Source organism: Tachypleus tridentatus, chromosome 7 (genome assembly GCF_004210375.1).
Source record: "Tachypleus tridentatus isolate NWPU-2018 chromosome 7, ASM421037v1, whole genome shotgun sequence".
In the NCBI taxonomy this organism is placed as follows: domain Eukaryota; kingdom Metazoa; phylum Arthropoda; class Merostomata; order Xiphosura; family Limulidae; genus Tachypleus; species Tachypleus tridentatus.
This window is the reverse complement of record NC_134831.1, coordinates 129,162,521-129,175,385: the sequence shown is the minus strand read 5'-3', so window position 1 is coordinate 129,175,385 and position 12,865 is coordinate 129,162,521. Positions and strand designations below refer to the sequence as shown.

Below are 12,865 nucleotides of genomic sequence, written 5' to 3'. Positions count from 1 at the left end.
CGAAAACAGAAAAAGCCGGCTTGTCGCAGGGTTTGAGAAGGTGCGCTGAACGAGACAACCAATGCTTGTATTTTTTCTCAATAATGTCCAAGCTTACAGACGTGTAATTGAGTAGGAGTCGTTTTTTTCGTGCTCAGATTAATGTGTTTTTTTCTCATTATATTTAGTCTTACCGATGTGTAACGAGCGCAGCGAAAGCCTTTTAGGAAAGCGCTAACCTTTAGTGCTCAGCGTAAGCGTTTTTTCTTTATATTTTGTCTTAGTGGCTTGTAATGTAGTGGAAGCCGTTTTGTAAGCGCTACCTTTCAGGGCTCACTGTAAGGAATTTTTCTCGGTATGTTTGAGCTCACTGACTTATAATGTAGTGGAAGCCGTTTTGAAAAGCGGTAATCTTTGGGGCTCAAGACAATGCGTTTCTTTTCTGTTATTGTCTTTTTTACATTACTACCTTAATGTTCTGTAATAGAAGTAATCGAAGCAAGGCATTCAAATTATTGTATATATACCTACACACACACACACACAGACACTTTACTCTTGATAGCTGTTTTTTAAAGTGGAGTCGTGAAGCATAAAGAAGGCTTGTAACTGAGGGTTACAGGTTCGAATCTCCGTTCCACTAACCATGCTCGTTCTTTTAGCCATAGGGGGCGTTAAAATGTTTCGATCAATCCCACTATTCGTTGTTAAAAGATAAGCCCAAGAGCTGCCTTCCCTGTAGTCTTACACTGCTAAATTAGAGAGGGCGAGCGCAGATGTCCTCTTGTGGCTTTGGGCGAGGTTCAGAAACCAAACAAGCATAATGAAAAGCCAGCACTTAACGTCGATATACCATAAAAACATATGAAAACCAATAATGAAAATAAAAGATAAATTTCATGAGAAGTAAAATTCCATTTTGTTTTTCTCATTCATAAAAGATTTAATCTTCTCGAGCTCAACAATATTATACATATTATTTAGTCTATGAATAAGTTTATATTTAATAGCACAAATTACACTGCACTGCGTATTTCAAGCCACAAATACCTCTAAAATATTTTTGTTTCTGAAATTTGAATATGTACTTCTATGCTGCTTTATGATTGACAACTCTTTCAAAACATTCTTTCATCGAAAAGTACGTCCCAAAATATAAGCACATTAAATTTCATAAATTTTATAACCGTCAAGGGTTAACATATAACGAAGTCAACCTGATGAAAAAAACCAACAAGGGCAGACATATAGCCACTGCTGCGCCCTAGTACAAAAAATAAACAAAAAAAAAACAGTGTGTAGGACTCCTTATAGAGTTCGGCAATAATCACACACCGACATTTATAGTAATAGCAAAATAATTTGATTTATTAGTCATTGAAGCAAACCTATGGTTTTCAATTTTTCTAGCTTCAGTTATAAGAATCAGTCGTTCAATCACCCATGTAAGTTCCCCTCCGGCCTGGCATGGTCAGGTTGATAAAGAGCTCGACTCGTATTCTGAGGGTCGTGGGTTTGAATCCCTGTCGCACCAAACATGCTCGTCCTTTCAACTATTTGTGCGTTAAAATGGTACGGTCAATCCCACTATTCGTTGGTAAAAGAGTAGCCCAAGAGTTTGTGGTGGGTGGTAATGACTAGCTGCCTTCCCTGTAGCCTTAGGGACGGCTAGCACAGATAGCTCTCGTGTAGCTTTGCGCGAAATTCAAAACAAACAAACAAACAGATTGCCCTTTGTCGCGTGGTATTTTATGCGGTTGCTTTACTTGCCTGGCCTTAAGGCTAGCTCTTCAAACTTTAACTGGACAAGGTTACTACAGACAAAATAAATGTTTGTTTTTTTTAATGACTGAGCAAGAACAATAAGAGTCAACGAAAATAAAAAACTCTTTAAGGTTAAAATATTTGGGAAGACTTTCGAGGTTTACGTGTTGATGCTACAGTTCATGTCTTTATTTAAAAAGATGTATTTGATTAACAACGAACATGCTATTTTACTTTTAGTTGTAAATCGAAAGCAACACGAATAAAAGTTTAATTTTAAATTATTCTCTTGTCCTTTGCATTTTTGTTTAAGATCAAACTGGTAAACATATACTTGTCCAGAAAACTTTAAAAATAATATGATACCCTATATTATTAATAAATAAATATTAAAGTACCAGAGCACATCACATCGCAAAGTGAAATTAGACATAAAATAACAGTTTGAGAAAACATGTTTAATGTTCATGATTAAATGTTTAGTTTATGTTTTAGTTAAACATTTTATAGTATGCTATGATATATGCATTTATTAATAATTACACTTAAAAGATGGGAAAGTTTGGCAGATTTTAGTACCAACATTATAGACACGGTCTCATATACAACACTACCGCCCTCTATAATATGGGGCTTACACCACGTGGGTCTCTGACGAGTATTGATTTGCACATTGCAAGATATCTGTGGTGTTGTTCCAAATGTTTAGAATGGAAAGAGTCGTACTTGTCTTTCGCACATGGACTAGTCCCTAGGTTTAACTATAATTAAGTCACCGCCGTGTTATCTTGTCCCAGACATTTTCTTGTCGTTCCACATTACAAACTTTATTGTATTCTGCAGTGAGAAAAAAAACAAAAAAAAACAAACTGAAAGGTGAATTTGTAATATAGCTAACTCAAGAGGCTGCGCTTATTTCTTACTAACTGTTACATTATCTCAAATCCAGTAGATTTTGATCGGACCTACAATATGATTCATTGGTTCTTGAAGCCTGACTATAAAACCGTAGTTTTCATAACAGTTTTCTGTGTTATTCAGTTAAGTGAAAGTACGAATTCACAAGTTGTTCAAGCGACAGAAAGTACCTCTGAAGTTACCACCTACTGGGAATCAAGTTGTGGCATAAAAACCGACCTTCACTTTTGGAGAGACCTTTCGCAGGGAGTGGACGTTTCGTTGAATTCAGAAAACGTAAGTGTGTTTATTTACAGACAAACCAATAAACACGTTTAAAAAGTCTCTTTTCACTTAATTAGCCTGGTATCATCAAGCGACAACATTTGTTGTTGTTGTTTTTGAATTAAGCACAAAGCTACACAATGGGCTATCTGTGCTCTGCCCACCACAGGTATAAAAACCCGGTTTTTAGCGTTGTAAGACCGCAGACATACCGCTGAGCCTCTGGGGGCAACAACCTTTGAAAACGAAAAAGCGTACAACAGTCCGAAACCAGCAAGAGATGAGAGATCAGTAAGGATAATACGTCACTACGCAGCAGGTTATCCAAGAACACGTGAGGGTTATGAATAACCTTTAAAGATATGGCTTTTTACATTTTATCCAATCCTCCTAACTACAACGTGTAACAAGCCGATGCATCAAATACTAGTACATAGTTTCATTGTATGAGTTCACATTTGCTTTCGTCTGTCTTTTTTTTTTTTTTAATTTTGCCCAAAGCTGCATGAGGGCTATCTGCGCTAGCCATCCTAATTTAGCAGTGTAAGACTAGAGGGAAGGCAGTTAGTCATCACCATCCACCGGTAACTCTTGGGCTACTCTTTTATCAACGAATAGTGGAACTGACCGTAACATTATAACGCCCCCACGGCTGAAAGGCCGAACATGTTTGATGTGACGGGATTCGAGCCCGCGACCCTCAGATTACGAGTCGAGTGCCTTAACCACCTGACCATACCAGGCCGTTGAACATCGTACTCAGTTCACATCATAATTTCGATTTATTTCTTCAGGGGGATATTGACCAATCGATTTTTTATAATTTACTAGGCCTAAGCAGTTTTGAACTGACGCACGCAAGCATAAAACTTTTAAAAATAATCATTCTCATGATTTATATAAAACTTAAAATATAATATTAAGAATAGGTGAGGACTGTTGAAATTTCAGTAAACGATAATTTTTTAAGAAAAAAAGAAGGTTATAAATGGTTATAAAGTACAGACGCTTTTGTAACAATAAAAATAAAACGTTCATTTTTAGTTTTTTAGGTTTTAGAGTTCTGAATTTGAGGTTTTATGGGCTGTATCTGTGTAGTGTGTAAGCGAAAACGATGCTGCAGTCTGTTAAGTCATGTAGGCTTAACATGATTCACATGGAGATGATAACAACAATATCTATCATAAACTGGAAAACTATTCTTATGGATAAAGCATAAATTTACCATTGTTCGTGTTTTTAAAATCGATATATATAAAAAGATAGTAAAAACAAATGACCACGTTCTAAAGAGAAAAACAATCTTCATACTGTTTTATAAACCTCTGTTATTCCCTTTTGAAATTGATTCAGCTGAAGTTGTTTAGAATATCTTCTAAAATGATTATATTGTATAACATCACAAACTGCTCACAAATAAAAATTAACCGAAAAATTCACTCAATTTTTGGAACCCAAATTACGAATTAGCATATATATATATATATATTACATTCTGAGTTATCACTGTGTACTGTCATGAAAATGAAACATATTTTTGCCAACAGGAATTGTTAAATCGTCGATATATTGGTGTATTAATTTTAGTGTATTCTATCTGTACCATGAAACTTGGGGAATTACTAATGTAATTTTCTTACGTTGATGCCCTGGTCATTTTGACCCGGTCAGGGACCAAAATAAAACGAATCGATATAATTATAATGAAATAAACGAAAAGAATCCAACTGTAATACAAATAATCAGCAGGTAGAAATACAGAAAATTGTGGCACTTTCAAAAAACATCGAACAGCTTTTTTACAGACTTTAGAGCAAATCTCTTTCGAAAGCACCAAAATTTCACTCACACTACACATTATCTCTGTGCTGGAATGTGGAAAGATATCTGATCCATGTGATAGTCGCATATAGAAATTCAGATAGGACAAAATGAAAGCGGAAGTTAAGTTCTTGGTCAGTTAAGGCACAATAAATAACTCCGTTAAGATATTTTAAACCTGAACTTTTTTTCCCCTCCCAATTTGGCCTTAGTTCTAACGAATTACGGGTATGTTGGTAACTGTTGCAAGTCTAGTGTTTCACTGCCTGGTAGGTACCCCATTCAGCAACCATATAGGACGAGTTCGGTGGTAGGGACTGGAACTCGCGACCCTAGGATTGCGTATGTAGCGTCTTAACCACAGGTCATGCCACATTAAAAATGTATTACGGGGGAGTATGATGTAATTTTTATATATTACATCAGCTCAAGGATAGTAATCATCCAAGGATAGTAATCATCCAAGGATAGTAATCATCCATTTTGAACCATTAACATGAGGGAATACAACTAACAGCAGCATCTGCCGCCACGAAGAATTTTTTCAGGATTTTGAATCGAATAATGGTTTTTAACTGTCACTTTTATAGCGATTTCAAAGCTAAAAGTGTGTAGCGTATTCAATAGCATCGCACTTGGAACTTTGGACCTTCTGACCACAATAGTGAATAGCCCGGTATGGGCTGGTTGGTAGGGCGCTTGAATCGCACTCTGAAGTAGCGAATTCGAATCTACGTGAGGGCGTTATAGTGTGACGTTAAACCTCACTATTTGTTGGTAAAAGGGTAGCCCAAGATTTGGCGGTAGGTGGTGACGACTAGATGCTTTCCCTCTACGTCTTACACTGCTAAAGACGTAAACACTGCTAAAGGGCAGTTAGCGCAGATATCCTTCGTGTTGCTTTGCGTGAAATTCAAAAAGAAAACACAAACCCAAGAGTTGGCGGTGGGTGGTGATGACTAGCTGCCTTCTCTCTAAGTCTTACACTGCTAAATTAAGGACAGTTAGCGCAGATATCCTTCGTATAGCTTAACTCGAAATTCAAGAACAAACAAACGAAGTTAGTCCGAAGATTTCCAAAACTCATTCTACAGTGCCCCAAAATTAAGTTACCGTAAGCCAAATTTTAATATATATTTACAAAAAAAAATGTCCAAATTATCTGCTTTCAGAATCTATATAGCGCCAAAGATGCTCAATCGAAATCACTTCCATGTGTTAATCAGTGCCTTCTCTGAAAAAAATAACAGTTTGAAGAAGCAAGAAAAACCTTTGTTAATTTCCTCATTGCTACAACGGACGCCGTGTAATTAAAGCTGTACTTTCCATATTTCTTTATTTTCGAAACTTTACAAAACACATATTTACTCTTAAATGTTAAAAAAATATATTGATTTGTGGCCAAAATGTTAATTTCGAAGGGTAGCATCAGTGAGATCATAATCTGACACATAGTTTTAATATAAACAAGAACATTTAACACATAGTTTTAATACATACAAGAACATCTGACACATAGTTTTAATATATACAAAACATCTGACACATAATTTTAATATATACAAAACATCTGACACATAATTTTAATATGTACAAGAACATTTGACACATAGTTTTAGTGAATACAAGAGCATTTTACATAGAGTTTTAATATACAAGAACATCTGACACGTAGTTTTAATATACATGTAAGACGTAGAGTTTTAATATAAACAAGAACATTTAACACATAGTTTTAATATATACAAGAACATTTGACGCATAGTTTTAATATATACAAGAACATCTGACACGTAGTTTTAATATACATGTAAGACGTAGAGTTTTAATATAAACAAGAACATTTAACACATAGTTTTAATATATACAAGAACATCGGACACATAGTTTTAATATATACAAGAACATTTGACACATAGTTTTAATATATACAAGAACATTTGACACATAGTTTTAATATATACAAGAACATTTGACACATAGTTTTAATATATACAAGAAATTTTGACACATAGTTTTAGTGAATACAAGAGCATTACACATAGTTTTAATACACAAGAGCACTACACATAGAGTTTTAATACACAAGAACATCTGACACGTAGTTTTAATATACATGTAAGACGTAGAGTTTTAATATATACATGAACATTTCAAACAGGTTTCATATATACAAGAACATCTGACGTAGCGCTTTAATATATACCTGAACATTTGATAGAATTTTAATAAATACACGAACATCTGACGTAGAATTTTAATTTTAACATGAGCATTTGACATATTTTTTGTATTGTATCAACTGGTGTTTCACTGAGTATATAAAAGATAATTCATGCCAACTAGCAACTGTTCGATACACTGTAAAATCTTTAAGATGGGTCAATAATTACTTAAAGCAGTTTTGTGTAGTGTATTAAGGTTCAGCTGTATCAAGTGTGTTATATCGTCAACTAGATATAATTTATGATGAACTGATAATGGTGCTAATTAAAAATCACTAACCTCCATTGTCGTAGTAGAAAATAAAGACGGATAAAGTTTAGTACCTTTATTTTACTACCCAAAAGGTCTGCCTCATTGTTATTGATGTCCTTGCGCTACCATCAAAAAAGAAATTTGACAACTCTCTTAACAATGAATTTCCTATGATGAATATTGTTGAATGGAAACCTAGTGGTCTAAGAAGGAAATAAACTAATATTTTATAGGACAGATTATGTTACGTGAAAACACATTGTTTCATAGTACGTACGAATTCAATGTAATTACGGAACATTTTTGTTTGTTTGTTTTTGAATTCTGAACAAAGCTTCACATAGACTGTCTATGCTAGCCGTCCTTAATTTAGCAGTGACTAGAGGAAGGCAGCTGGTCATCATCACTAACTTTTGGGCTACTCTTTTACCAACGACTAGTGGGACTGACTATCAAGAGAAGACTATCACCCTGGCTAGATGGAAGAAAAAAAACTATAGCAAATATATGAGTAGAAACTAGTAAAAGTCGAGAGATAGTTATTTAGAAAACTATGAGAAGGATAGGTATGTATCCATTAATTCTAGAGACTTAGTGCTGAAAAAAACTATGATACAAGGGCAAAACTTTTTACCTAAAAAAATTAAGAAGTATGAATGGGACTACCAGAAAGTAAGGAAACAAGGTAGGAATGGAGGGGTTATATTACAAAACTTTGTGATTTTTGACACTATACAACCTCAAAGTGGGTGAAGTGATCGTTCTGCTCATTCCAACCTTGTGTTTTTTTATTTTGAACATTGATTTCAGTTTTATCACTAGCTAATCCCTCCTATATAAAAATCAAACTTAAATATTACAAAAATTAGCGGTTCCGATGTCATTCTTTTTGGCCTACCCCTTACCATCATATAGCTGTAATGATTCTCATAAATAAAGTATGACTATTGGATCTTCCCGTCTAACTTTCGACATCAATCCTACCCTTTAGCCCTCGAGTAGCTTTGTGCGAAATTCCAAAACAAACAAACAATTTAACATTCTGTACTTACACTCTTGAACTGTCCAATCACTTATGATTTAGACTTGCACTTTCTTGCAAACTGTGCCAATCAATGGCGTAGCGTCAATAGTGCACTGTATGTAGTACAATGAAACAGCCAACATTAAAAATAGTGAGCAGTGCACTACCACTATTTCTTCTTTTTCCAAGAGCTGTTCCATTGCTTGAATACTTTATAATAATATTTCCACATCTCATGAAAATTATATTTACGCTGTTATTAGTCGTGTTCGTGTTGATCAATATGAAAGATCGTTACGAAACGTTTTCACGATTAGGCGCAGATAGCCGAGTTGCTTTGCGCCACGAAACACCAAACCATTCAACTGTTGTCTTGATAAGACAGTGTTTCGGTAAGCAGCAGATGCAAGCCTCAAGACCAAAATGTTCTTTTTCTAATGCATTTAATCTGTTCTCACATTGGTGAACGTTTTGTATATGTGGACTCCATTTTTAAACGCCCTATACTTCTTTGTTTGTTTTGAATTTTGTACAAAGCTACACGAGGGCTATCTGCGCTAGCCGCTCCTAATTTAGCAGTGTAAGACAAGAGGGAAGGCAGCTAGTTATCACCAACCACCACCAACATTTGGGCTACTATTTCACCAACGAATAGTGGGATTGGCCGTAACTTTATAACGTCTCCACGGCCGTTTGGGCGAGCATGTTTGGTGTGATGAGAATTCGAACCCGCGACCTTCAGATTACGAGTCGAGTGCCTTAACCATTTGGTCATGCGGAGCCCGCCCTATACTTGGTAATACATTTGAATTTTGTGACATTTACATTTTGCATGCTCCATTGTTAATAAATATTCCACATTTACGAGCTGCAGATATAAAAAAATAATCGTAAATTCGTTTTCGACAGGTTCTAAACATATAATTGAAAGGGTTTGTTCTTTTATCTAGCAGGCGTTGTTTCTTTAGTTACAACATTTAATATGTTGTAAGGCGTGCGACTCGTAATCCGAGGGTCGCGGGTTCGCGCCCGCGTCGCGCTAAACATGCTCGCCCTCCCAGCCGTGGGGGTGTATAATGTGACGGTCAATCCCACTATTCGTTGGTAAAAGAGTAGCCCAAGAGTTGGCGGTGGGTGGTGATGACTAGCTGCCTTCCCTCTAGTCTTACACTGCTAAATTAGGGACGGCTAGCACAGATAGCCCTCGAGTAGCTTTGTGCGAAATTCCCAAACAAACAAACTTATACATTTAGAAGCATTTTAATACTACTAATAATCGACCTTATAAAAAACCAAATTTGCCATTTTTCTCTAATAGGACACTTGACGTTTCGCTTTGTAACTGCTCCAAAAGCTTTCCAGTAAAATATAAACCATAACTACAAGTTAAAGGAATTTACTATTTAAACGTTTTGTGTTTTAGTGGAACACTCCTGGAGAAACTGTAAAGCGAAACGTTGATTGCTCAGTTAGAAAATAAATAACAAATTTGGTGTTATATGGCCGTTTATTTCTAGCATTGAAATGTCTTGAAGATTCTTGAAGCAAAAAAATGTAAATTCATTTGATATACTTCACGTCAATCAGAGCATCACATTTTATTTTCGAGAACATTATAACACTATGACTTCAAGTAACCAAAGCGACCTTTGCAAATAAAGATAATTTTCCTGTGCACCACTAGCTTATAGAATCATTCTGCCCTTATCATGCTTATCACTCAAGATTGTGGCATCAAGTACTCTCACTGTGCCAAACATGGTTTATGAGTTCCTCTGAACATCACAAAGAAATATAACAGACTATAAAATCGACAGATTACGGCTCATAATGAAGAAACTGTATAACTTTGCGATTAATAATTTATTACTACAAATATGCTGTACAAGTATTCATTATAAATTTTGAGGAGTCTCACTTTGAAAACCCGAATGACTTGTAGCTGTAATAACAAAGAAAACGTACTAACAAAACTGTATTACTTGTTCTTTAAGGGAGAAATTACGGCCCGGCATGGACAAGTAGTTAAGGCGCTCGACTCGTACTCTTAAGGTCGCTGGTTCGAATCCCCATTGCACCACACATGTTCACCCTTTTAGCGGTGGAAAGCGTCATAAGTGACGGTTAATCCCCACTATTCGTTGGTAAAAGAGTGGCCAAAGAATTGGCGGTGGGTTGGGATGACTAGCTGCCTTCCCTCTAGTCTTTTAGAGGGACGGCTAACGCAGGTAGCCCTCGAGTATCTTTGCGCGAAATTCATACAAAATCGTATTTTTAATAATTACGATGTGTTACAAATTTTCTTCGCTTTCATCTAGCCAATGAACAGACTGTAATAACTTGATCGATGGCACAGTCGTAGAAGAAAATAAGGTTCCAAACTTCGGAAAGAAGTTCAAAGAAAATGTTCTTCCTACGTGAGTAGAGTTAATAATCTTCCAGAAAATCTCCAATAAGCTACTAAAATGGGCATTTAAATTTTAATATGGAAATAAGTTTTACATCATCAACCTAAATTGCTGTCTTCCCCCCAAACAAAGATCTACTGGGGTAAATATCATTTACTTCAATCGTAGTTGTGTTATCACTTTATGTAATCTTAGCTGTTGACCGAAATAAGTCAAGCGTCTGACGACTAGCGCATTGTGAGCATAGACAAATTCTAATTTATTTTTGGTGCAAAAACTAGATTAATACACAGCTGAAAATAGTTACCCTTGTAAAATGATTTTAAGCTAATACACAACAAGTTCTGCAGATATAACTATGTACTATATAGAGCTAGAATTTTACTCTAATATGTCTAAGACAGTAAAACCGAGTGTCGTATTCCTCAGAATTTTGGAGACTGGTTATGGTTTTAAACTGGTAATCAAGTCGTAGACGTCTTCATAAGAAGTTTTTTAAACACAATACTTCGAAATTCTAAACTTCTTTTACCGACTCCAAATACAACAACAATAAATCTTACATATTGTCAAGATAGACGATTTTTTAAAAAATGTCACTCGGTATGCTTTGTTTGGCTTCTTTCCAAGTTTAATTTACATAAGGATTTTATCTGGTTGAAAAAGAACAAAGACATATGTATTAATATAAGTTTGTTTTTTTTCTTTTTCAACGCTTGCACAAAGCCGAAGATGAAATGTTTGTTACAATGCTAATACAAGGCTGAAGATTGTTGTTACAATGCTAATATAAGGTTTAAGATGGTCTTTTCTGTCAGAAATTCCATTTTCGGAAGTCAAAGTTCCTTCTAACAAATGGACGTTGGACGGTACTCTGAATGTTGGCCCGGTATGGCCAGGTTGGTTAAGGCGTGCGACTCCTAATCTGAGGGTTGCGGGTTCGAAGCCCCGTCGCCCCAAAAATTCTCGCTCTTTCAACCGTAGGGGCGTTATAATGTGACGGTCAATCCCACTATTCGTTGGTAAAAGAGTAGTTCAAAAGTTAGCGGTGGGTGGTGATGAGTGGGTGCCTTCCCTCTCGTTTCACTCTGCAAAATTAGGGACGGCTAACGCAGATAACCCTCGAGCAAACCTTCTAACAAGTAACTTCCACGCGTCTAATAAAATGATAGATTGAAAATATAGCTAATGAACAACTGTCAATTTTAAGACAACATGTATAATAATATAAAATACCCGGAACAAGGAGGACGTTACTTTTAAACTAATCAACTAGAGTATAAAGTTAATATTAAAACCAAATATAATTTTTTGGTGCTCTTAAGTGACCTAAGAATTGTAGTTAGCAGTATATGAAATATATGTAACAGTGGTTTTAAAATAACTTTCATCAGTTTATGGAAAAAAAAAAGGAAAAAACAGTTGAAGAAATGCTTGAAATCTTTGTGGAAGTCTATTACTAGATATACAAGCTCGTAAAAGTAATAATAGTGATGTTGTGGCACGTGAAACGGCTGATATCTAACTTTTGGATATTGTTATTACTAATAGAGATACCTTCAAAAATATCGAAGCATAAGGAGCGATGCTTTGTAGCAAATACGAATATTAATTTCCAAGTCTCCATCCGAAACGATACAGATAGGGTGTGTTAAGTAGTTATAGTTTATCGTTGAATGGATAAAAATTCCGAATAAACATTAAATAACCTGTGCTACGTATTACAATTTATGTTACGTATTAGTTTGTTTTGGAATTTCGCACAAAGCTACTCGAGGGCTATCTGTGCTAGCCGTTCCTAATTTAGCAGTGTAAGACTAGAGGGAAGGCAGCTAGTTAGAAGGCACCACCCACCGCCGACTCTTGGGCTACTCTTTACCAACGAATAGTGGGATTGACCGTCACATTATAACGCCCCCACGGCTGAAAGGGCGAGCATGTTTGGCGCGACGGGGATGCGAACCCGCGACCCTCAGATTACGAGTCGCACGCCTTAACACGCTTGGCCATGCTGGGCCTGTTACGTATTACAATTTATGTTACGTATTACAATTTGAAATCACCTGAAATTTTAATTTTAATTTAGAAATTAATTGAATATCGATATGTATTACACTCATAGTGCTTTCAACAAGATTTATACCTAGAATTCTTTACTAACACAAATATACTTTAATATGTAAGCAATAATACAATTTATAATAACGTT

At 35.7% G+C, this 12,865-nt stretch overlaps 1 protein-coding gene across 1 annotated transcript in view; it reads left to right on the top strand.

The window, feature by feature from the left end:
• The first annotated feature begins 2,464 nt into the window (after positions 1-2,464).
• LOC143258113 (uncharacterized) overlaps positions 2,465-12,865 on the top strand; it is a 51,208-nt gene continuing 40,807 nt past the window's right edge. Inside the window, exon 1 of the mRNA XM_076517129.1 lies at positions 2,465-2,937. Within this exon, the coding sequence (XP_076373244.1) occupies positions 2,716-2,937 (222 nt within the window). The 5' untranslated portion in view covers positions 2,465-2,715. The remainder of the gene's footprint in view (positions 2,938-12,865) is intronic.